Source organism: Phalacrocorax aristotelis, chromosome 7 (genome assembly GCF_949628215.1).
Source record: "Phalacrocorax aristotelis chromosome 7, bGulAri2.1, whole genome shotgun sequence".
NCBI classification, from domain to species: Eukaryota; Metazoa; Chordata; class Aves; order Suliformes; family Phalacrocoracidae; genus Phalacrocorax; species Phalacrocorax aristotelis.
The window spans coordinates 30786604-30811052 of NC_134282.1; the positions used below are offsets into that span (position 1 = coordinate 30786604).

General features: G+C 58.1%; 1 protein-coding gene across 15 annotated transcripts in view; it reads left to right on the forward strand.

The window, feature by feature from the left end:
• KIF1A (kinesin family member 1A) overlaps positions 1-24449 on the forward strand; it is a 42470-nt gene that overhangs the window by 5374 nt on the left and 12647 nt on the right. For 6 of the 15 annotated variants that reach the window (XM_075099680.1, XM_075099690.1, XM_075099683.1 and 3 more), the window contains exons 2-33: positions 399-550; positions 5288-5364; positions 5469-5648; positions 6157-6222; positions 6407-6585; positions 6944-7055; positions 7438-7515; positions 7837-7902; positions 8158-8175; positions 8552-8627; positions 8742-8820; positions 9099-9241; positions 9666-9692; positions 10926-11134; positions 11622-11701; positions 12048-12123; positions 14375-14454; positions 14744-14850; positions 15475-15558; positions 15684-15864; positions 15947-16019; positions 16272-16365; positions 16501-16649; positions 16809-16987; positions 17077-17214; positions 21867-21985; positions 22067-22152; positions 22470-22608; positions 22774-22942; positions 23289-23379; positions 23755-23873; positions 24059-24114. In XM_075099680.1, the coding sequence (XP_074955781.1) occupies positions 445-550; positions 5288-5364; positions 5469-5648; positions 6157-6222; positions 6407-6585; positions 6944-7055; positions 7438-7515; positions 7837-7902; positions 8158-8175; positions 8552-8627; positions 8742-8820; positions 9099-9241; positions 9666-9692; positions 10926-11134; positions 11622-11701; positions 12048-12123; positions 14375-14454; positions 14744-14850; positions 15475-15558; positions 15684-15864; positions 15947-16019; positions 16272-16365; positions 16501-16649; positions 16809-16987; positions 17077-17214; positions 21867-21985; positions 22067-22152; positions 22470-22608; positions 22774-22942; positions 23289-23379; positions 23755-23873; positions 24059-24114 (3436 nt within the window). In that variant the 5' untranslated portion in view covers positions 399-444. Of the gene's footprint in view, positions 1-398; positions 551-5287; positions 5365-5468; positions 5649-6156; positions 6223-6406; positions 6586-6943; positions 7056-7437; positions 7516-7836; positions 7903-8157; positions 8176-8551; positions 8647-8724; positions 8821-9098; positions 9242-9665; positions 9693-10925; positions 11135-11621; positions 11702-12047; positions 12124-14374; positions 14455-14743; positions 14851-15474; positions 15559-15683; positions 15865-15946; positions 16020-16271; positions 16366-16500; positions 16650-16808; positions 16988-17076; positions 17215-18129; positions 18397-21866; positions 21986-22066; positions 22153-22469; positions 22609-22773; positions 22943-23288; positions 23380-23754; positions 23874-24058; positions 24115-24449 lie in introns of all 15 variants that reach the window. The other 9 variants (XM_075099688.1, XM_075099689.1, XM_075099692.1 and 6 more) reach the window with 5 other exon arrangements.

Below are 24449 nucleotides of genomic sequence, written 5' to 3' on the forward strand. Positions count from 1 at the left end.
CAAGTGGGGGGCTACCTGCTCAGTGCCACTGGCACCCTGGGATGGAAAAACTGCTGCTCAGGGGTCATGGTGATGCCTACACGGCCCCGTCCCCTGCTGTGGACACCCACTAGGTGATGCCACAGGGTGATGGAGACTCTGGGTGCTGTCCTGGGGAAGGGCAGGGGTGTCCCCCAGGACTGAGAGGGGGTCCTAACCTAAGATATAAGAGGGGGGGTGGGAGAGGCAAAATGCAGGCAGATTGAGGGATGAAACAAAATGCCATCTTTTGGACAAAGGCAAACCAGCATTCCCAGGAGGTTTTGTTGCACAGGCTTTCGGTTCATTTTTCTGGCATGGCTGTGAGATGGGGATTAGGATGCAAGCTTGCCTAACCCCCTTTTCTTCCCTCCTTGCAGGACAGCTGCTGCTCCCCACTAGCAGGACCCACCTCTGGCCAGCACGATGGCGGGAGCATCCGTGAAGGTGGCGGTGCGCGTCCGGCCCTTCAACTCCCGGGAGATGAGCCGGGAATCTAAATGCATTATCCAGATGTCAGGAAGCACCACCAGTGAGTGCCAGTGTTGGGGGCAGAGGGTCTTGGGAAGGCTTTGGTTGCTGCCCGGGGAGAAGCGTGCATGGTCCGGCCACAGTGGCGAGCACAGGGCGGCTGGATCTCTGGTGTGATGCCTGTAGCACCTGGTGTCATTTGGAGGAAGGAATCACGAGAGGATGTCACCTTTCCCACAGGGAAATGCAGTCCTGCTGTTGAAATATCAGCGGCAGGATCTATGTGGCACCCGGCCCTTGGGTTTTGGTGGTACTTAATGGGGCAGCATCCCCTGGCAGGCGAAGGGGGAGGAAGTATCACAAGAGCCTGGAAATGCCAGTGCACAGATATGGGGCTGAGGGTGCCCAGCCCGTGGTTGCCTGTCAAAGCCTGGAAGCTGTGCACTGGCCAGCAAGTGGCTCCTGACAGCACTACCTGGCTGGGTACCGCACACTGCAGTGTGCTGGGACCCATCCCTGCTTCCATGGGGCTTGGAGCTGCAACACCAGCAGGATGGAGGGGCAGGAGCGGAGTTTGCCAAGGAAATGGTGTGCTTGGGGAGGGGGGATGTAGCATGGGGGCTTGGGGCCAACTGTCTCATCAGGAGCCTGTCCACCATGCACCCCTCTTTAAATAACTGCTGCTGGAGGTGTAGGGTGGGAAAGGTGGCTGAATCACTACTCTTTGGCTCTGGAAGGCTCCAGATGGGATGGCATCTAAAATAACTTTCTCTCTTATTGCCTGCCTGCCTGGGGCTTCCTGTGTCACCAGTGGTGGTGGGTGAAACACCGATGCCAGCCACCCCTGCTGCTTGTGCTGCCAGGCTGCCACGACAACCCTGGTGGGAGGGAGGGGAGGGCACCCAGGGGTGCAGGGTGGCTCTGTAACCCTGCCAGGTCCCCCACTCACCCTAGCCCTGGGGAGCAGGAATGGGTGGGGTCCATAGGGCAGCACCTGCTAGTCTCTGGTGTTCCAGGGGGCTCTCCCTGCCAGGTTGTGCAGGGATGCTCTGTCTGCCCAGGGTGTGGAGCTGCTCCCCTCATGCCGAGGAAGTCTTTCCAGCCCAGCAGGAGCTGCATGTGTGCCTGAGCCTAGGTGTAGGCAGGGGAGACTCCTGTCTGGCCCTGATGGGTGGGGGAAACCTGCTGTACCCCAGGCCTGGTCAAAAGCATCAGGCATCCCATGCCTCCGCCACGGCTGTGTTTGCTCAGAGTGATCTGCCTATGTCTATCCTGCTGTCTCCAGCCCCGCTGTCTGCAACCCCCACAGGCCATACCCCAGGCCCCTTGTCCCCCTGCCCGCACCAGGGGAGGCTGGCAGGGCTGCGGGCAACGCCTGGGCCAGCCCTTTGCTGACAGCGACATATTTTTCCATGAATGGACAAACTGTTGGCTAATCCCCTCAGCCTGAGGACTGGGGGGCAGGCGCTGGGGAGGGGCTCTGGTTCCTGCTTCTCCTGCTGCCTGGGAGAGGCAGGAGGATGCTGGTAGTGCTGACTGCCCCCTGCCACAGAGAAGGACTGTCTTGGCCCCCCAGTTCCTTGCAGAGAAGCCAAAAATAAATGTTAGGGGTGGTAAGAGCAAGTTTTTTCCTTCCCAGGATTATTTGCAGAGACCCCTGCGTGTACTGGGGTGGGGGAGGTTGTTCTTCTGCCTAATTCATTAAGCTCTGTGGGGGGCAGCAGGGGCCGGGGTGGGAAGGGGTCAGCTCTTCTGTGCTGTCCTTTTCCCCCCAAACTTAGAGTTGCTGCCCTGTTGGCTTGCTGTACTGCGGCCACCCGCTTGCACGCCAATACTGCTGCTTTGTTCCCATGGCATCCCCCTCTTTGCACAGCCGTGGGGACTGGCCTGGGCACCACCACTCCCGGCCCCTCTCCTGGCAGCTCCCACCAGGATGGCAAGGAAGGGAACTCAGCTTTCATCCTTCAAGGCCATTAATATTCTCCATCCGGAGCCATGCCTCTGTGGGCTTTAAAATACAGCAATTATATTCTCTCCTGTGGGTCTTAGGTTTTAGTCTGCTCAGGGCCTGCCCACTTGCTACACTCTCCCAGGCCGCTGGCTCTTCAGGGTGAAGATGAGGGCCATCTCCAAATGTTTTCATCCTCCCCCTCTTGTCTGTATGTCTGCCTTCCCTGCCCCCCTCCTTTTTTAATCCCCTTTGGCCAGAGCACAAATCTTTTTGCAGCAGCTTTGCAAAAGCCCTGGGATGCCTCGTCACAGGAGAGGAAAAGCCCACCAGCAGCAGACAGCCATACAGAGGCAAATAAATGGGAATGAAAGGGTCATGGGGAGAGCTCAATAGCTCAGGGATGGGAGATCTGCTGCTCTCGGTGTCCTCCCTTCTCCCCTGTGTCCTGGTCTCTGGCCTGCCAGGCCAGCTGGGCAGCTGCAGCTGGGATGCCCAGAGCCACTCAGCGCCATCCCCAGCTGTTCCTCTGCTCCGTGACCAGCGTGGGCTGGCACTGGGATGCAGAACAGCCACCTTGTGCGGCCCCATCCTACCCGCTCCTTCTTTTGCCCCCTTTGGACTCATTCTGGTGATGTTCCTGTTCATTCCAGCAAGGGTCACCTCCACAGGGCAGAGACAGACCCAAGCTGAGAACTGGAGGGCCAGGTGGCATGGCAGAGCTGCCAGGTGAAACCCAGGAGCCATCAGAGACATTCCACCTGACTTCTTGCATGGCCTCCACACCTGCTTTTCTTTGCAATGGCCACTCACAGGCCCTCTACACACCAACCAGCACCAGCAGGGATGGGCAGCCCCTGTGGCTCTGCACACTGCCCAGAGGGGCCTGGTGCCATTTTCGCCTGGATCCCAGCAGGGAGATTCAAGTATCTGTTTGCAGCTGTGGGATGCAGCTATTCAGCCCTAGTGAGACCTCATCTGGAGTGCTGTGTCCAGTTTTGGGTCCCCCAGTTTAAGAAGGACAGGGAACTGCTTGAGCAAGTCCAGCAGAGAGCTACCAAGATGATCAGGGGACTGGAGCATCTCCCTTATGAGGAAAGGCTGAGAGACCTGGGTTTGTTCAGCCTGGAGAAGAGAAGACTGAGGGGGGATCTCATCAATACATATAAATATTTAAAGGGTGGGTGTCAGGACAATGGGACTAGACTCTTTTCAACAGTGCCCAATGACAGGACAAGGGGCAATGGGCACAAGCTGGAACACAGGAAGTTCCAGTCAAATATGAGAAAAAGCTTCCTTACTGTGAGGGTGACAGAGCAGTGGAAGAGGCTGCCCAGGGAGGTTGTGGAGTGTCCTTCCCTGGAGACATTCAAAAGTTGCCTGGACGCAGCCCTGTGCCCCCTGCTCTACGGGTACCTGCTTAAGCAGAGGGTTTGGACAAGATGATCTCCAGAGGTCCATTTTCCAACCCCTACCATCCTGTGATTCTGTGATGGGCAGTAGCTATGGGGATGTTACTGCCCAGCCCTTTCTCCTGAGAGAGCAGCTCTGACTCTGGTAATTAGTCTCCATGAGATGCAGGAGACATCTGGAGCACCTGAGTCATGCTGCCTCCAGTGGGCAGGCAGGGAGCCAGTGCTTGGCCCCTCTTTGGTGCTGTAGCTGGGCTCCTGCCCAAAGCGAGGGGTATCTGAGTAGCACCGTGCTGTGGTTTCGTGTGTGTGGCTGGATCCTGACCCTGCTTCCCACCCTCCACCTGCTTGCCCTGCTGCCTTTGCTGGCAGGGATGGATGGGTCTCCAGCCAGAAGTGGCAGATCCGTCCTAGGGGAGAATCTGTTGTGGCAGTGGAGGAGGACTTTGGAGCAGAAAGCATCTGTATCCAAAATACCACGCACTGACCCCATGGGGAGCAGGTTGCACCATGCCTGGGGCTGCTTGGGAAGGTCCCAGCTTGAGTCCTGAGCAGACACAAGCCCTGGCCAAGTGCTGGCCCCAGGGCAGGTTGGGGTTGTGATGGAGGGAGCTCTGTTGGCCTTGGTGCTGTACAGCCTCCTCATCCCCAGTGGTGGCAGGGAGCAGCTGGGGACATGGGAGCTGTGCTGTGCTGGCCCGCAAGGTCATTTCAATGACACCTAACATGGCTGATGGCTGGATCTCGTGATTACCCAGCTGGTTTGGGTTTCTTCTGATGCATCTGTTGTTTCAATAAAAAAACCCGTCGTAAATGCTCTACAGGGTGGGTGGGGGGGAAGTGTCGACGGAGGATGAGAAGTGATGCAGTCTCCAATTTCCATGGCAACGTCCTTTTCACTAGCGAGATGGGAAAAAGCAGGCTCTTGTTTCTGCTGGCGGTGTAACACAAGACATTAATCACCCTGCTGGGGCTGGGTACCCAAAAGAAAGTGCAGGGGAGGAGGGGCAGGAGCCAGAGGGGGCCTGGGGGAGCCCAGATGGGGCCGTGGCTGCTCGCACCCTTCAGTGCCAACATGTGTGGCTTTGGGCGTGGCTGGAAGGCTGTGATCCTCCTGTGCCAGTGCCAGGCTTCCACAGGCAGGTGCTGAAGCAGGAAGGAGCCCAAGGGAAGGAGCCCTTTCCCCCACACAGTGCCCAGCAAGGTGTTTGGGCAAGGCTCTGCCCTGCTCCCTGGGCTGGTGCAGGTGCTGGTGGCCATGACACCCACCTCCTCTGGGGCTCTGGACCAATCTGCAGAGCTAGAGGGTCCTGGTCCTGTTTTCCAGGACAAATTCGGACTGAACCCCATCACCCTTCTCCCCCCACAAGCAGGATGTGGGTAGTGGGGGTACCATGGGTGGCCGGATAGCCTCATGTTCCCATCTCTTTGCCCCTAGCTATCCTGAACCCGAAGCAGCCCAAAGAGACACCAAAAAGCTTCAGCTTTGACTATTCCTACTGGTCCCACACCACGGTAAGCAGCAGGAGGCCTGAGCCCACCTGGAGCACTGGGCTGGACTGGGAAGAGGCAGGAGGACCTCCTGGCCAAATTTCTCCTTGTTTCCCTCCTCTCTGCAGCCCGCAGACATCAACTATGCATCTCAGAAGCAAGTGTACCGGGACATTGGTGAGGAGATGTTGCAACATGCCTTCGAAGGCTATAACGTCTGCATCTTCGCCTATGGGCAGACAGGTGCTGGAAAATCCTACACCATGATGGGGAAGCAAGAAAAGGACCAGCAAGGCATCATTCCACAGGTACCACCTGGTGAAAAGCTGCCTGTTCCCCTGGTCCCAGTAGGATGCCCAAAGGAAAAGTGGAGCGAGCAGGGAAAAGGGGAGCAAGGTGGGAGTAGGGTCAGGCTTTGCAAAGATCTGCTTCAGACTTGCTGTGGCAGCAATCCAGCATGTCTTCGCTGGAAAGCAGGGGGATGAGGGTCACGCTGAACTCCTCCGAGACCGAATGAATTCTGGTCTGGCCACTTGCGTGTGGTGTTTGTGAGCAGCAGTAGTCCAAGCACTGAGTCCCAGCTGGCTGTACTTGCTGAGAGCTGCCATGTGCTGGCCCAGCAGCGCACTGAGGGGGCTCTAGGGATGCTGAACCCCCATATCAGCAGTGGGGGTTCTGCCAGCTCCCCAGGAGCCACCCCAGCACTCAGGAGCTCTGGTTTTTGGGATGAGAGGTAGAAATCCCTGTGGCCTGGGCACCCTGGGCAGGAGCATTCTTCTGGTGAGGCGCTAAGCAGCCTGGCTCTCCTCTCCACAGCTGTGCGAGGACCTCTTCTCCCGCATCAACGACACGACGAATGACAACATGTCCTACTCTGTGGAGGTAGGCACCCCATTGCCTGCCTAGTCCGGATCCAGCCTCCTACCCGGCTCTGCAAACCATGCTGGTGTGCAGACCCCTCTCTGGAGGTTCCTGTCTGTGGGTGTGGGATGGGTGGGCAGGGCCTGATTCTGCTGAGTGTCCACATCCTGCCAGCCACTAGTCCTGCCTGTGCCCTCTTCTGTAGGTGAGCTACATGGAGATATACTGCGAGCGCGTGAGGGACCTCCTCAACCCCAAGAACAAGGGGAACCTGCGGGTGAGGGAGCATCCCCTTATGGGCCCGTATGTTGAGGACCTTTCCAAGCTGGCTGTGACCTCCTACAATGACATCCAGGACCTCATGGACTCTGGGAACAAGGCTCGGTGAGTTGGGGGAGCGGGAGATGGCCAGGATTTGGAGAGCTTGCACACGCCTCCAGAAGATCCTGCTTAACTTCCTTGCTTTGCTGGTCTGGCTGCTCTGGATGTGGCAGTCCCCTCCTGTCTGAGCATTGGGTACCCACCACTTATTTTCACCTTACCTCCTTCCTGCTCTGAAAATGCACTGGAGCCAGCAGGAGAAAGCCTAGACTTTTGCACATCCTCTCCCAGAGTCCTCTCCTGTCCTCCAAACTTGCCTTCCCACCATGTACCCTATCCTGAAAAGAGCCCTGGCCCCAGCACCAGCCGCTCCAGTGTCCCCTGCAGAGTGTCATACTTCCCTGTCCTCCTTTCCCCACAGCACAGTGGCTGCTACCAACATGAACGAGACCAGCAGCCGCTCCCATGCTGTGTTCAACATCATCTTCACACAGAAGCGGCACGATGCTGAGACAGACATCACCACTGAGAAGGTGGGTGCAGATCCTGAGCGACTCAGAGGAACGCGCATGGACCCGGGAAGGGCTTTGTGTGTTATGGACAGCACTTGGGACGAGATGGTGTGGCCTGATGGTTTAAACAGGATGGTGATAAGTCCCAGACACATCCTGGGCTCATGGTCCCTCAAGGGACTGGCCCCTGGCCAGCGTATTTGGCAGCTGGTGCCCTCCAGCCCTGCCTCCAAGGATGTTAGCCCTGCCACTGGCCAAATCCCGGCAATGATGACCCCACAGAGCCCAACTCTGCCTTCAGAGCAGTGTTACTATACAAGAGGTCTTTGCTCCCTCCTCGGCTCTGTGCCAGGGCCCAGTTTGCTGTGCCTGCTGGGGCTGACAGCCTCATCTCTCCCTGCAGGTCAGCAAAATCAGCTTGGTGGACCTGGCAGGGAGTGAGCGAGCTGACTCCACTGGTGCGAAGGGCACAAGACTAAAGGTGAGAGCTGGCACGAGGTCCCCTTCCGCCAGTGGGAATGCCGTGTCCTGCCACCTTGTCCCCACCTGTGACATCTCCTTTCCTTGCCTGGTTTCTTGTCCACTACACTGCCAAAATCCTTGATGGGATTTTGTTTGAAAGCTGCCCAGTGCCAGTTCCACTGGGATCCTTGAGTCCCAGCTGGGGGATGCTGGTTACTGAGTAAGACCAGCTGCTCTTTGCCCAATCTGTACTGGGACCTCCCCATCCTCCTGGTGCACTGGGATTTAGCGCTGCTCTGAAATGGGGCCTGAGCATCTGGGCTTTTCCTCTCTCCACCAGGAAGGAGCAAACATCAACAAGTCCTTGACCACGCTGGGGAAAGTCATCTCTGCCCTGGCCGAAATGGTAGGTAGCCAGAGCACAGATGAGTGGTGGCACTGCAGGGGAATGAGCTCAGCTCCAAGGGATGGAATATCCTGGCTCCAGGGGACAGGCAGATACATTCCAATCTGTCCCCGGGGCTGGGACAAGCTGGGCTGGTGAGGCTGCTGTCTCTCTGGGGACCTGCGCCTGCTGCTCTCTGCTTGTGGGACAGGGAGCTGTGGTAGGTGCTGAGGAGGGGAGCATCTCACTTAAACTGTCTCTCCACTTTCTTTGCAGGATTCGGGGCCGAACAAGGTAGGTGCCCTGGCTGGGGTGGGGGAAGAGGGGCTGGTTTTTAGCACAGGTGGGTGGGAGTGGGTAACAGGATGGTTTGGGGTTGAGGCTCTGCCTGGACCCAAGCCATGCTTCTCCTGGGGGCTGGCAGAGCCCTCAGCATCCTCATCACCCTCCTCACCCTATGGCTTTTGGTATCTGGCGTTAAACACCTGGCCCAGCCCAGGCAGGGCATTTCACAGGCAGGACCTGTGGAGCTGAGCAGAGCTGCCTGAGCTTGTGGTGGCTGGGCAGAGCGATCCTCCTCCAAGTCCCCATGGCTGGGGACTGGCTGCCACCTTCCCTTTGAAGCAAGCAGGCAGTCTGACAGCACTTCCCTGTGCTCTGCATCCCCCAGAACAAAAAGAAGAAGAAGACGGATTTCATCCCCTACCGGGACTCGGTGCTGACCTGGCTGCTGCGGGAGAACCTGGGTGAGGACACAAGTGGGAGGTACAAGCTTGGCGGCAAGCATGGCCGCTGAGTGGAAGGTGACAGCTGGCACAGGGACCAGCGTCTCCCTGATGCAAGTCTATCAATCTGGGCAGGGGGCAACTCCAGAACGGCCATGGTCGCTGCTCTCAGTCCTGCTGACATCAACTATGATGAGACCCTCAGCACCCTCAGGTAGGAGGAAGTACCCCTGTCCCCCCACAGCAGGTGAGGGCAGGGGTGTCTCTCTGATATCCAAGCACTGCCATATGCTCTCCTCATCTCCGTGGCAACCTTGGCTGGGGGGAGTTGTGGGGGGACCCTGCAACCTCAGACGAGTCCAAAGGATGGTCCTGGCACTGGGATCCTCCAAAGGACCACTTGCTGGAGGGGCTCAGTGGCACTCCCACTTGCCCAGCAGCTGGGGGTTTGTGCCCCCACCGCTGCTCAGGCAGGGCTGTGCCTCTCCTTAGGTACGCCGACCGTGCCAAGCAGATCCGCTGCAATGCTGTCATCAATGAGGACCCCAACAACAAGCTCATCCGGGAGCTGAAGGACGAGGTGGCACGCCTGCGTGACCTTCTCTATGCCCAGGGCCTTGGGGACATCATTGACAGTAGGTACCGCCAAGTGCTCTCTGGCAGTGGCTCCAGGCAGAGGCAGGCTGGAGTGCCCCCTGCCTCTGGGGCTGGCATCCCCACAACTGCCCTGCATCCTGTTCTGCCGGCCACACAGCAGCACCAGGCTGCCAAAGCGTGGTTGGGACGCCTCCGGCAAGCCCCTGCGCATGACTTCACAACTGCCAGCCCACTCCTGTAAACAGGAGGAGCTGCTTACACCCAGCAGACCTCCCCTCTCCCCCTTCCCCTCCCATCTTCAGCATCCCGCACCTGGCAGAGGTGCCAGGAAGATGTTCCTGGGGCTGCACCTGCCTGTGGCCTCTCCTCTGTGTGCTTGTTGGAAATCCTACTGAGATGAACCCACTCTTGTTCTGTTCTCTCTGTCTTACCCCCGCTCCCTGCCCTCTCTCTCTCTCTTAGCCCATCCTGCTGCAGGAGGATCCAAATGTGTGTATTCCCTATCACTGGTACTCTCTGTTGCTTCATTGCTTTTGGGAGGTGTAGGCTGTGCCCAGGTGCACCTGTGCAGCATGGGGAAGGGCTCCTGTAGCTGGCTCCAGCTGATGGAGAGGTGCTTGCCCTCAGGCTGGCTGTCCCCAGAGAGCTGACAAAGGGGATGGTAGCAGAGTTGCAGTTAGCGCCTGGGCTCAGGATAGCACTCGGAGGGACCAGTGTCCTCCTCTTCTGCTGTGCTGAGGGCCCAGTCCCCAAAGGGACTCCTTCCTTCATGCTGTCATGATGTTTCCTGTCACTGCTGCTTGTTCTGCTGGTGCTGGGGCTTGTTGGGGCTGGAGCCTGGCACAGCACTTGGGTGGGCTGGCATGGTGCTCTCCTGATGGAAGGGGGTGTGGTGACGGCCAGGAGGTTTTTGCTTGTGAGTAAGAGCTATCACCCCATCCCCACCCGGGCCAGGCAGTGCAGCCAGGCTGTGATGAGCCCACTGAGGAGATTGGGACCTGGCTTGGCTCCCCCAAATGTGGGCTGATGGAGACAGGTGACTAGCAGTACACCCGCTAACCTGTGCCCTGCCTGCCTCCAGCACAGCACACCAAGCCCCTGTGACTTCTTGGAGCTGGAGGAGCATCTCTGGCACCTGGGTCTGGTGGCAGCTGATACTTGGGGTAGTGGCAGGCAAGTGCCGCTGCCTGTTACAGACATGTTGCTACTCTGCCCTCACTTTGCTTTCTCTCTGGCTGCCTTGCCAAGGCACTGCTCCAGTGGGCCAGGGACTTGAGCTCTGGCAGCAAGGAGATCCCATGGCTCCTCCTGCTCCGTCCCCCCAACCCCTTTGTAGGGCAGAGGGCTGCCACCTCTCCTCTCCTCTTGGGGAGGGCAGTTGATCCCAGACCTGATGGCTGCAGGATCTGGTGTTGGAATAAAGCACCCCTGGGAGCCTGGGAAGGCTCCAGGGCTATTCCCACAGCTGCTTCCCAAAACAGCCCGTGCGCCTGGGGGGGCTGCCCGGGCTGGGGGAGGTATGCGCATGCCCTTGCCCTGCTGCTGCCTGCACTGCTGTGCTGTCGCCTGTGGCTTTTCCTTGTAATTCCTGGCTTTCTTCTTGATGCACCCAGCCATTCTTTTTTTTTTCCCAACGGCTTTTCTTGTCTCTATCTTTCTCTTTCTCTCTCTTTTCCTGTCCGTGTGTCTTTCCCTGGCCCATCCTTCCTTTCCTGCCCATAGATGTGTCCGACTTTGTGAACAATAATGATGCTAGAGGGGCAGAGCTGAGTCACCGCCATGACAATCTCTCCACAGTGACCAATGCCATCGCTGGGATCAGCCCCTCTTCCTCCCTGTCGGCCTTGTCCAGCCGTGCCGCCTCTGTTGCCAGCCTCCACGAACGCATCATGTTTGCTCCGGGCAGTGAAGAGGCGATCGAAAGGCTCAAGGTAAGAGGCTGGCGCATGGTAGGACAGAGGGCTCAGCTCAACACTCTTGCACTGAGCCTTGCAGGGGGGGCTCGGTATTTTCTGGAAACTCATTATGGGTGATGCTAATGGGAAGCGACGCTTGGGCACACTCTTGCGGAGTGGACAGATCCACAGCTGCCAGACGGGAGAGGGTTCAGTGTGGTAGGGTCTACCCAGTGCTGCCGTCCTCCCCACGGGGTGACTGCTGCCTTTGCCTTGCGGGACAGGTGCTCCTGGCTGGGATTGGGCACTCTCAGCTCATCATGGCTCAGGAGCAGGCTGGCAACAAGGGGATGAAGAGGCTGGTCTTCGTGCCTCACTCTTTAAAGATGGGGACGATGGAAAGACATGGGGGAAATCCTGCCACAGCCTGTTCTACTGTGGCATGCTGGGCAGAGCCTGGCGGAGCAGGCAGGTCTGCTGCTTGTAGGACATGCTAACACCCTGCTAATCCTATGCTCGTTAGGAAACAGAGAAGATCATCGCAGAGCTGAACGAGACGTGGGAGGAGAAGCTGCGGAGGACAGAAGCAATCCGGATGGAGAGGTGGGTGTGTTGGGGTGGGATGAAATGGGATGGGGTGGGGTTCCCCAGGCATCTCCCCTCCTCTGTACTTTGCCTACAGCGGTTCAGTTCCCTGGGGCAGCTGGGCCATGTGACTGTCCAGTCATACCCTGGCTGCCCTGCAGGTACCCCAGTGCCCACCACATTAGTCTGCACAGATGTGGTCTGCCCTGAGAAACCCTCAGAGCACAGAGAGGGCTGAAGGAAGCCCTACAGCTGTGATTTGTGGGGCAAACCCATGGGCTCGGGTCCCATCCTGGGCTTGTCTAGTGCTGGCTCCAGGGGCTTGTGGGGCTTTGACAGTTTATTCTTTCCTTTGCTCCTTCAGGGAAGCATTGCTAGCTGAAATGGGGGTGGCCATGAGGGAGGATGGAGGCACCTTGGGCGTTTTCTCTCCTAAAAAGGTAGGATCATCTTATTGTCTTCTTCCTGGCAAACAAGGGCTGGTTTCTACCTCTGCAGCTCCCTTCAGACCTGCCCTGTCGCTGCTGGCCAGCCCCAAATATTTCACTAGTCTTTCCTTGGCTCTGAAACCTATGTGGGAAATCCCAGTGTTGACCCTGCTGGGTACAAACATCAGTAGAAACACATGGCTAAACGTCCAGCCCCCATTGCCTGGGTGCTGTCCCCATTCATGTGGGGCTTTGCTGATGATCACCGTGTTGAACTTCAGTGTCAGCTTATAAAAATCCATATTTGGGTATTTGAAATTGCTGCCCCTGAAACCGGCAGGTCCTTGCTGAGGAATGTGAGTGCAGAAACATTCTATACTCTTTATTGCTTGTAGCATCCTGGAAAGTATTTTCTAAGAAAATACTGGCTGTGCCCTGAAGAGTTTGTGTGCCAGCAAACCCTGCCAAGCACCAGTTACAGTGCATCGTTGCCCCTTGCTTGTCTGTGTAACCGTCATAGTAGGGATATCCAGTTTACAGCCCCAACCCTGTGAAGCCTGCAGAGCAGCATGGGCTGATGAGGTGCAGGCACGTGCAGGTAGGACTGAGGCAGGCTTGCTCAGCTCTCCCGCTGCACCAAAGGATGCTGAGGGCTGCCCTGGCAGCTGATGCTGGTTGGCTTGGCCAAACATCTTAGTAGATGTGTGTGTCCTCAGCTGAGGTGGTGACATTTGGTAATGAAGGCTTCAGGACCTTCCCCTTGCATGCCTTGGCATGGCTCTTAGGACAAATAGAAATTTGTCCTTCTACACGTTCTATACCACCACCTTTGTTCCTCACTCTTGTCTCACATGCTGCCTGTTAGGACCCCAGACCTTTGTGTAGAAAGTGAGGGGGGGTTTATTCCCTGAAGCACGTTGGTCTTGGAGGTGGGGCATTGCTGTGGTGGTCTTGGTGCCCTCTTGCTCTTTGGCTGTCTGGCAGGTGGAAACTCCTCTGACTTAGCCAGCGGCTGATGAGGAAAGTTAGCATTGGTAGCATGCAGAACCCCATTTTGTTAAGCGCAAAGCAGCCAGGACTTTGTTGTTCTGGTGTATGCCATCACTGGAGTAGTAACATCTCCAAGGAGCTCAGTGGAAGGTAGAGTATTTGTGTTCTACTAGTCAGCTTTGCAAATCTGGAGAAGAGCTGCAAGCTGAAGGAGTCTAGGACCCCTGGGCTATGTGTTTGGCTAGAGGGGCCTGAGGTTAAATGTTACAGCCTGCTTATTCCTGCCAGCCACCATGGAGAAGAGCCTGCATTTTCCTTGACCTCCAGCTCTCCTGCCCTATTTGCAGTAAGTCTCTCCTTCAGCCAGGGCTCATAGCACTGTCGTGACGGAGAAACCTCTGCATGCCAGGTGTCAGCAGGCTGATAAGATGTTTCTAACAGTCTAGTCTTATTTTTGGGAAACTCAGAACTTCACCTACTGATACTCCTGGGACATTGCCTGTTGCCTGAAGGTGCAATCATAGCAGCTTGTGATGGGGTGAGATAAGCTAGCTGCAGTCAGGGAAGTCTGTGGTCGGTGGGAGAAACTTGCCTCTTGTCAAGAACAAAGTGGTTTGTGACCCAGGGGAAGAAAGTGATGGGAGGGAACTGTTAGGAAGCAGACTAGGAGTGAAATTCAGCCTGAGGATACAGCTTCACTAGTTTTGGTTGAACCTCTGGTCTGGGACCTGCTCTTTTAGGTGCTTAATCTGTCTTTGTGCTGTCAGTGGAGGAAAATGTGCACTTTTAGTTCCTTTTATCCTAAACCAGCCACTGCATGGGACATGCCTCTGCCTCAGCTACGCTGCCCGCAGCGGAGCTAGGGGCTACAGTGAGGCAAGGACCCGTGGACGCGTGGCACAGGTGAGCAGAGGTCCCACACCAGGAGACATTAAGCCATATTGTTGACTTGCCATGGGAAGCATTCGGCTCTGTGTTGGGCCTGTTTGCAACAGGAATTTTCAAAGGCAGGCAGGGGAAGGGTGCACAGGGCTCAGCCCTTTGAGGAGGAAAGCAAGGAGGCATGTGGAGGCAGGTCATCCTCATCCTGGCTGCTTGGTTCTCCCCTTGAAAAGTACCTGCCTGGGCTTGTTGTCCTGGAGCTATGGAGGGCAGGAAACCCAGTGCAGGGGGCAGCCTGAGGCGCTGCTGAGTTCCCACCACCCTCGGGAGCATCCCTTAGCACCTGGGTAGATGGGGTGCACCAGGGTGACTCCTTGTTTGTCTCTCCCAGACGCCCCACTTGGTCAACCTGAATGAGGACCCGCTCATGTCTGAGTGTCTTCTCTACTACATCAAGGATGGGATCACAAGGTGAGGGCCAGGTCTCGCAGAGCGGTGGGAACCTAGCCTGTATCTCAGTGCCTGACTTGCCTGAGTGGGCAGTGGGGCGACAACTGTCCCCAGGTTGGGCACCATTCCTGGGGGAGTCCCCAGAGTGTAATAGCCACGTGGGAGAAATGTATTTGCCTGGCAATCTCGTTAGGGTCATTGATCCTGCTGTGCATGAAGGGCTGCTCCTGTCAGTCCCAAGGATGGTTTTGGGGGAGGCCCAGGGAGGGGCTGCTTTGAGGAAGGATTGAGCTGGGTTTCCCCCCGGCAGGGTTGGCCGGGAAGATGCAGAGAAGAGGCAGGACATCGTTCTCAGCGGGCACTTCATTAAGGAAGAGCACTGCCTTTTCCGCAGCGACACCAAAACCGGTGGTGAAGGTATTCCTTGTCTGGAGGGGCTCCACCTTCCTGGGAACCCCAGTTCTTCTGTGTCGCCCCAGCACCTGCACCCAGCCTGGTGCCCTGCCCTCCTCAGACTAGTAGGGCTCTCCTGCATGGCTGTGGCCTCTCCATGCTTCCAGAGTGAGCTATGGCCCTCACCTAGCTGAGAGGGAAGGTTGTGCAAGGCATGTAGAAGCTGCCACGGTGAGGCAGGCCAGGGAAATCAGGGTGAGGGAAGAGCAGACAGTAGATGATTCCCCTGCCCAAGATGAGGAGCAGAGCCCATCCCGCAAATCAGTGGGATCCTGGGGGGAAAAGGGCTTTGGGAGACGAGCCTGTGGAGGCTGGAGGTGGGTGCTGGAGGCTCTGATATCCTCTCACGGCCAGCCTCCAGCTGCTTTTAGTCCTTGGCACTGCTCTGATTAACATAAGGTTGGCCAAGCCCTGTTGGTTGCGCAGGGTGTGGGTGCTGCCAGTGGGTACCCCAGTGTTGCCCAACTCTGTGCCTGGGGTGCCAGCTGGGGCAGATCTGCAGAAGCAGCAGAACGGGAGATGCAGGATTTATCCCTTTGCTTCCATCTTACCTTTGCTCCCTCTCTCTCCCTCCTGCTGTCTCTGCAGTAATAGTGACCCTGGAGCCCTGTGAAGGTGCTGACACCTATGTGAATGGTAAAAAGGTGACGGAGCCCAGCATCCTGCGTTCAGGTGGGTCACTGGAGCCGGCACACCAGTGCAGCTCTAACCTGCCTCCCTCCATCCCATGGGGGCCCTGCAGGTTGTCCCACATTAAACCCATGCCCTTTCCCCCTGCCCTACATGCATCCCTGTAGGAAACCGCATCATCATGGGGAAGAGCCATGTATTCCGCTTCAACCACCCTGAGCAGGCTCGGCAGGAGCGGGAGCGGACCCCATGCGCTGAGACCCCCGCTGAGCCTGTGGACTGGGCTTTCGCCCAAAGAGAGCTGCTGGAGAAGCAGGGCATTGACATGAAGCAGGAGATGGAGCAGCGGTAAGGGCATGGGGGCTGGCATGATGGGGAGTTGGGCATCCACCTCCAGGCTGGTCATTGTCTCCTTCCGCATTCCTCTCAGGCTCCAGGAACTGGAGGACCAGTACCGGAAGGAGCGGGAGGAGGCAAATTACCTTCTTGAGCAGCAGAGGCTGGTAGGTGGCCAGGACTTGGCTTCTTCTCAGGCTGCCCAGGCATGACCGAGTCCTGGCAGATGTTTGCATGGGGTAGCTCTGTTGTGTCCTAAAAACAAGGGCAAACCTGTTGTTCCTGGGGTTGTCTCCATAAACACGGATCTGGAGGAGGGAGGAGGCCAGGTTCCTGTGGTAAGGGAGAAGTGCTATGTGGCAACATGGAGAAAGGTCACACCTTGTGGTTTGCATCATTCCTCTCTCTCCTTCCCCCAGGACTATGAGAGCAAATTGGAGGCTTTGCAGAAGCAGATGGACTCTAGGTATTACCCTGAGGCAAACGAGGAAGAGGAAGAACCTGAGGATGAAGGTGAGGGCTAGGTGCCACCACAGGGTTTTGATGCCCTCTGTGGGAGCAAGAAGAGGATTATGGGTCTCCTGGGCACCTCTGTGCCAATGTTGTCCCTCCCGGCGGTGGAGTGATTGTCCCTCTGTGTCCTCACAGTGCAGTGGACAGAACGGGAGTTCGAGCTGGCCCTCTGGGCCTTTAGGAAGTGGAAGTGGTACCAGTTCACCTCCCTCCGTGACCTGCTCTGGGGCAATGCCATCTTCCTCAAGGAGGCCAATGCCATCAGCGTGGAGCTGAAGAAGAAGGTGAGTGCCCAGGGGTCCTCTCTAGTTTGCTGTGGCACCCATGGCAGAGGCCACAAGCATGGGCAGCTGGGGATATGATGAGGAGGGGGTTGCCAAAGGCACTGTGCGGAACCCACTGTCCTCCCAGGTGGCTCACCATCCCCCTCTGCCCCTCTCCAGGTCCAGTTCCAGTTTGTGCTTCTCACAGACACGCTGTACTCACCTCTCCCTCCTGACCTGCTGCCTCCCGATGCTGCCAAGGACCGTGAGAAGCGACCATTCCCCCGGACCATTGTGGCTGTAGAGGTGCAGGACCAGAAGAATGGGGCAACACATTACTGGACCCTGGAGAAGCTGAGGTGGGCAAACGATGCCCCTGTTGAAAAGAGCTCGGCCGGACTCAGCCTGGTTTCTCACTGCTGCTCACCGCGTTCACCTCTGCCTGCAGGCAGCGCCTGGACCTGATGCGTGAAATGTATGACCGTGCAGCAGAAGTGCCTTCTAGTGTCATCGAGGACTGCGACAATGTGGTGACTGGTGGAGATCCTTTCTACGACCGCTTTCCCTGGTTCAGGCTGGTTGGCAGGTGAGTGCTTCGGCTCCTTCTAAGCACATCTGGGACCTGCAGGCAGCCCTGCAGGAGGAAGCGCCGCCAGCTCTGCCATGCACAGGGCATCGTTTCCCTGGGGCTGCGTCATGGAAGGATGCGTTGCCTCCACGGTGCTGGTCAGGGCCCATCTTGCCTGTGATGGCTCTCCTCCACATTGGCTGCCGGGACCCCAAGGGACCCATAAGCCACTGGCAACGCTCCTGCTGCCTGCTGTAACAGTGTTGTGAGGTGCAGGCTCTTGGCTTGCTGCTGGTGGGAGGCAGGGGGCCATGGCTGTCCAGCCAGCCAAGAGCCTGTGCCATCATGACCTCTGCCCTGGTGGGCACGCGTCCCTGTGCACGCGTTGGTGTCTGAGCATCCATCTGTATGGTATGTGCTGTGTGTCTCCGTGCACTTCCTGCGCGCCAGTTGGAAGGGTGTAGTGCCAGTGATGAGGATGGGCCACCTCGGAGAAGGAGTCTACCCTGGTGGGCAGGGGGAGCAGGGGGCTGAGCCACATGGCCCAACCAACCACACCTGCTGCGGAGGCATCCCCCCCGTGCCATGGCACGTGGAGAGATTCCCTTTGGCAGCAGGGCTGGCGGTGAATGTCGTGCCACCTGCTCCATCCTCGCGTTGCCCGCAAAGGCAGCAAAGGGAATCCCCACCGTTTGTACCAGTTCTTTGGGTCACTCTTTTCTCTGCCCTTTATAGCCAACGGCCATTGGTGGCTTCCTTTAGAGACGCACTGGATGGGCAGGTCTTTATTTCCCAACATACCTTGGTATAAGCAGAACAAAACCCACCCAAGAAAGAAAACCAACCCAAAAAAAATCAAAATTCCTATTCTTTCTCTCTCTGTTTGGAACAGCTGGTGTTAACCTGTCTTCTATCTTGTTGTACTAACCTTAGTTCAGATATCTCTGGCTGCAACAGCTCTCCTCTTTTCAACACATGCATGAGCGAGCGCATGGCTGATCTCACCCCCTCCCCTACCTTCTCGAACCCCGACTCCGACATCACCGAGCCTGCTGACGAGCAGCACCAGGGGCAGGAGGAGGAGGAGGAGGAGGAGGAGGAGGCGGAGGACCTGGAGGAAGACATCTTTCCGGAGTGCCCGCTGTGTGATGGCCGGGATCCGTTTTACGACCGCTCCCCCCTGTTCAGTTTAGTAGGAAGGTTGGTGAGGTTTTAGGAGAGCATGCCGGGAAGGAACTAGCTCTTTCGCATGAGGGAACTGCTTTCGGACATGACTCCCACCTCCAGGGCATCCCGGAGGCACAGGGAGTGGCCGGCCAGCCGGGATTGCCACTGAACCCAGGGTGCCCGGCAGGGTGATGAGGTGTCCACCGAGGTAGGGCTGTGACGAGCACAGCGGTGGTAGGGGATAGCAAGGGAAGGTGGATGGTGCCAGCTGTACTGGAGACCCTTTAGGCAGGTCCCTCTTTGGGGCAGCCCCCTGAGAAGGGGAGATCTGCTGTGTCTCTGGCACTGAAGGAGGTGGGGGAGCCACACAGAGGCCTCAGTCCTGGCCATTTCTTGTCCCAGGGAGGGCCACCTCCCACCTGGCTCGGGATGACCCCACAGTGCCACTGTCTGGGAACACTGTAGCCATTTTGAAGCCACATGTGCCTCTGCCACTGGCTCGGCTGTCCTGGCTGCATTGGTCAGCGTGAGCCCCCCTGGACGTGGAAGCTTGGATGTCCCCAGGCAGTAAGGGGGATGAATCTGAAGGGAGTGAGGGGAGAGCCTGGTGCAGGAGACAGAGGAGGGCGCTGTAAAAAGTGGCATTTTCTCTTGCTGCCTGTGCCTGGTGCTTGGCTTGGGGCCTTCCCTGCTGGCTTGGCCCAGGAGATGTTTAGGGAGGTCACGGGGACCCAGGTGCAGGCTCCAACTCCTCCTTGACTCTGGCCAAGGACAAGAGCTTTGATTTCTCATACCTGTTGGCCAGGAGACCCGCCCTGGGCTCCATTGATCTTGGCCTGGAGAAACCCACCAGCTGCCGCAAAACTGTCTGTGCTGCCAAACCCGGTTATAATCTGGCCATCCCCAAAATGGGAAGCAGTGCTGCCAGCTCTGCTCCGGGGTTTTCCCAAGGGGATGTACACCCAGAGCTGGTCTTGGAGGTCTGTCCCAGGCAGGAGCCAGAGTGGCTCACGATGGTGAAGCTCTCTCTGCTGGGGCTGCCCCGATGGGTGGAGCTGGAGCTCCTCTTCCTCTTTGTGCTAAAGCCAGGCTTATTGCTGCCAGGCAGATGTGGGAAGTGAGGTGGGGAGGAGGGGGACCAGTACAGGCAGAGAGGGTGGAGGTGGGGTAAGAGTCCTGCAGCCTCAGACCGAAAGAGCTGGGTTCTTCCCCCTTTTTTTTCTTTTTTTCTTTTTTTTTTTCTTATTTAAAAAAAAAGACCAAACATCAAACCCTCCCCAAAACTCTCGGGGTACCTCAAAAAAACAAACAAGGCCCTGCGGCAGCAGCCCCGCTCTGTGCTGGGGGCATGTTCCCCAGAGCTCGGCACCTTCTGACTTCTTTTGAGTCTGCCCTGGGTTTGGCTCCCCGCGCAGCAGCTCTGCCGGCCACATTTCTTGTGAAGTGTGCTTGGATTGGTTTATGATTGGATCCTTGTCTTTGATTTTTTTATTTTCTTTCTTTTTTTTTTCCTTTCAGGTTTTTTCTTTTTTTGGGGGGGGCCCGGTTTTTTAGCTGCTGGCTCTATATCTCCAAAGCTTTAGCGAAAATTGGGGTTATTTCACTTTCGTCTTCCTTTGGAAAGGCTTTTCTTTGGTCTAAGCATGCCATCTTTGCACCTCACCAATCTTGTGGTTAGCGTCCCTGCCCTCCTTCCTCTAGTGACACACTTGTCCCTCTCCTCCCTGCCCACCCCCGCCCACCCCTTCCCCCTCTTTCCTCCCCTCTCCACCCACCTGGCTTCATCACCAGCTGCCCTGCGATTTCGGGCGGCTGGGCACGCCCAGATCCCTGTGCTTTTGAGACCTCCCTGTGGTCACAGGGCTCTGCCCTGGCCATGCGGTCCTGCTGGGAAGACCTGGCATGGTCTAGCCACTTGTCCTTGGTGGCCTCCGAGAAGAGATGGGGTGAGACGGCCCCGGCAGCAGTGTCGTGGTGGGGCATCATCTTTGCTTCCACAACTTAAGTCCTTGGAGATGCTTTGGGTGGAAAAAGCTTCAAGCAGTGGTTGGAGGTTAATGAGAGTCACCAGAGCAGGAGAACCTCCAGACCTGGGAGCCTGAGCTGCAAGTGCGGGGCTAGGGCCTCCTGCAAGAGCCCCCATGGCACTTCCAGGTGCTGTTGGATTTCTGCAAAGACACCTGTGAGGTTGGGATGTCACGAGCAGCACTGCCATCTACCTGGAGATGCAACACTCATGGGACCCTCTCAAAGCAGAAGTGTCCTTGCTGGCCTCAGCACCATCCTGCCTCATGACACCCAAATGCGCTGTGTTTCAAGACATTGGTGGGCACCATGGGGAGGGGTGCCATGCAACCCACAGCCCCTCTTGCTGGGAGCGGTGCCGTCCCACTGGCAAGGGTGGTTTGCACCGCTTGGCAGGGAACTCAGCACCAAAGGCTGTGGAGGTGGCTTGTCACTGCTGAGAGCACGACGTGCTGCCATTGTCAGAGCACCAGGAGGACCACCAAACGGCGAGCTGGCTGGCAGCAAGTTTGAGGAAGGTGGCAAGAGGAAGCAAAGCTCTTGAGAAACAGAGAGCTGTGGCCTGGCAGGAGGTGCTGGCAGAGACGTGGTGCAGCCATCACATTGAACCCTGGCATGGCACCTTGCCGTGGTAGTGTCAGTGACCTGGACACCATGGAGGACGGCGGGGAGGCTCAAACCTGCCTCACGGGGATTGGGCAGCTCCTTCCTCACCCACAGGGAGAAGCCAGCGGTGCCGTCCCCGTGACAGGCCGGTGGGCACCCTGGGACCTCAAAGGCACGTGTGCGAAGGGATGGGGCAGGGGGACAAATGCCATTGATGACATCAGCCACACTATGCAGCCTCCCCCCCAGCTGGGCAAAGGCCGCCTGCAGCCACCAGTGGTCCTACGGCACTGTGGGCAGAGCTGGGGCCAGGACCCCCTACATGGCAGGTTCATCTCTGGAGGCTTCTGGCCAGGACCTCCTCCTCTCCCCTCCTTTGCTCCTGCTGGCCTCTACCTCCCTCGTCATCCTCCCTTCCCCCCCTGTCTTGCCCCTGTCCCCCCCACGGTGACTCCGCAGCCACCCCGAGTCCTGTTGCAGCACCTCCTGCCCTAGTCCTCCGGCTCTCCACTGCAGAGAAGGTCCTCTTCCCTCCCAGCTTCAGGGTGGCACCAGCGCAGCCCCCCTCCCCGCCCGCCACGGAGGTGACAGCCGGAGAGGTACGCGAGCCCTGTCTGCTTCATGGTGCTGTCTGCGGTGCGCTGCCCGCCCGCCTGCCTGCAGCACGCTGCCCACCCGCTGCCCGCTCCCCACCCCTCTCGGCTGGCCCTGGCTGCCTTCTCTTTAGTTTTGCTTTGCAGCGCTGCGGTCGCGCCGTGAGCGGCGACCTGGGATCCTGGCCGCCGCCGGCCACGCCACCCGTGCTTGGGGACATGCGGGTGGGAGCAGTGACCGCTCCCCCCCGTGTTGTGTGTCCCCCCCCTCTCCGGCAGGGCCTTCGTCTACCTGAGCAACCTCCTCTACCCTGTGCCCCTGGTCCACCGTGTGGCCATTGTCAGCGAGAAGGGCGAAGTGAAGGGCTTCCTGCGTGTGGCCGTCCAGGCCATCTCAGGTAGGAGGGGGACCCCCCCCAAAATGTGCCCCTCACATCCCCTCTGCCCGCCATACTGGCTCACCCCCATCCCTCCTCCAGCGGATGAGGAAGCCCCCGACTACGGCTCTGGCGTGCGGCAGTCAGGGACAGCCAAGATATCCTTTGATGACCAGCACTTTGAGAAGGTATGGTGGCAGCCAACTCATGGTGGGTGCCCAGGGACCGCAGCCCCCTGTCTGCCATGGCGATGGTCCCCATGGGGACCACTGGGCTCCCAGAGGTGCAGGCATCATGCTGAAGGGACTATGCTCCCGGTCCACTCGGCAGTCCCCAGCCCTGCGACACCCACCGGTGTACCCTGCTTTCGCCCATGTTCTAGTGGGGGCTGCTGTGGGGTGGGAAGGGAGATGTGGAGGTGCCCCAGTGCTTCAGGCAGTGGCAGTGGTGCAAGCAGGACTGCCTCAGGGACCACCAGCATCCCTGAGCCCCACTCTTGGTGCAGTTCCAGTCAGAGTCATGCCCGGCCATGGGGATGTCTCGCTCGGGGACCTCCCAGGAGGAGCTGCGCATTGTTGAAGGCCAGGGGCAGGTCAGCGACGTGGGTCCCTCCGCTGATGAAGTCAACAACAACACCTGTGCAGGTGAGTGGGTGCTAACAAATGGTTGGGGAGTGGCCTCCTGCCCCAGCACCCAGCCTCCTTGGGCCCACCCAAGCATCAAAAGCCTGCTGCCCCATTGTGGGGCTGCTGGCAGACACCGAGGGGGGTCACCCCACCGCATTGCTGAGGACCTTCCTCTCCCCACAGTGACCCCAGAGGACCTTCTCCTGGACAGCCCAGAGAAGCCTGCGCCGGATGGGCCACTGGAGGCAGCTCTGGACCACCTGAAGCTGGGCAGCATCTTCACTTTCCGCGTGACAGTCTTGCAAGCCTCCAGCATCTCTGCGGAATATGCAGACATCTTCTGCCAGTTCAAGTGAGCACCCAGTGTCCCCTGGCCCCGTGTCTCCTACCATGCTCTGGCTATCGCCTCGGGGCTGGCGGTGAATGTCAGGGAGCCCCAGCCCCCTCACCTCTGAGCCCTTCATGGATGGGGAAGCAAAACCAAGGGCTGCAGGATGAGCCCATGCACTTGTCTGGTACCTTGTTTGGTTGCTGGCGAAAGGCAGGGAGAGGCTTCAGGGAGGTCCTGTGCCAGCCCAGGGTGTGGGCAGCAGCCCTGGTGGGAGTGAGCTCTTCTCCTGGTCCCTGCCCTCTCTCCCCTCCCTGCTCCAGCACGTCCTTGTCCCACAGCCCCTGAGCCACCTTCCTTCCCTCCACAGCTTCATCCATCGCCACGATGAGGCCTTTTCGACAGAGCCCTTGAAGAACACGGGACGGGGACCACCACTGGGCTTCTATCATGTCCAAAATGTGCGTACCTCTCCCCTGCCCACAACTCCTCACCCCCTCAACTGCTGGGGTCTCTGTGGGGCCATTGGCTGGATCTTCTCCCCAGGGGAGCATCTTCCTCCTGGCTTTCCCAGCCCGTCACAGCTGCCCAGCTAAGTCAATCTTAGACAAGGTGGATGTGTGAGGAAAGACCAAAGCCACTGTGCTCCACCCAAAAAGTCTGGGATTTCGTAGCAGTGGTCTTGGTGGGGAGAGCATCCCTGGGCCACAGGGAAGGGGATGGGTGAGCAATGCAGGGTATCAGACAGGTTTGCACCCTCTCACCTCCCCAGTGCTGTTGCCAACTGCATCCTTTTCCAAGCTAAACTGTGCCATCAATGGCTCTTTTTCTTTCAGATTGCCGTGGAGGTGACCAAGTCCTTCATTGAATACATCAAGAGCCAGCCAATTGTATTTGAAGTGTTTGGGCACTACCAGCAGCACCCTTTCCCACCCCTCTGCAAGGACGTCCTCAGGTGGGTGCACCCTGGGCCACCTCCAGCCCCTGGGTGCAATGGGGTCACCTGGTGCAGCCAGCTTTCTGGGGATCCAGAGAAAGCGAGGAGCAGGCGGTGGGAAGGGGTGGCCCTGGGGCATAGGTGGGGCTGGCTGGGTTCAGGGGTCCCTGTGGATGCTTTAACCAAGCCAATCCTCTCTGCAGCCCGCTGAGGCCATCCCGGCGCCACTTCCCCCGTGTGATGCCGCTCTCCAAACCAGGTAGGGGATCTGGCCTCCTGCTCTTCTGCCCGCCCATGGTCCCCATGCTAGGTGTGGGGTCCCCTTCCCCAGGGAGACCTGTTAGGACCCCAGGAGCACCACAAAATGTACTGCAGGCCAGGGCACCCGAAAGCCCTTGGCACTCATTCCCGCAGAACTCAGCTGATACAAAGCCCCCTTCTCACCCACTGTGGAGTGGCAGGGAGGAGGCTACCTGCCCTGGACGGCTCAGGTGGCTACCTAGCCCTGCCATCCTGCAGGGGCTGCAGAGTCCCTCCTGTGTTCTAGCTGCCGAGACCCGAGTTGCTCGGGTTTGGCTGAGCACTGTGATTTGC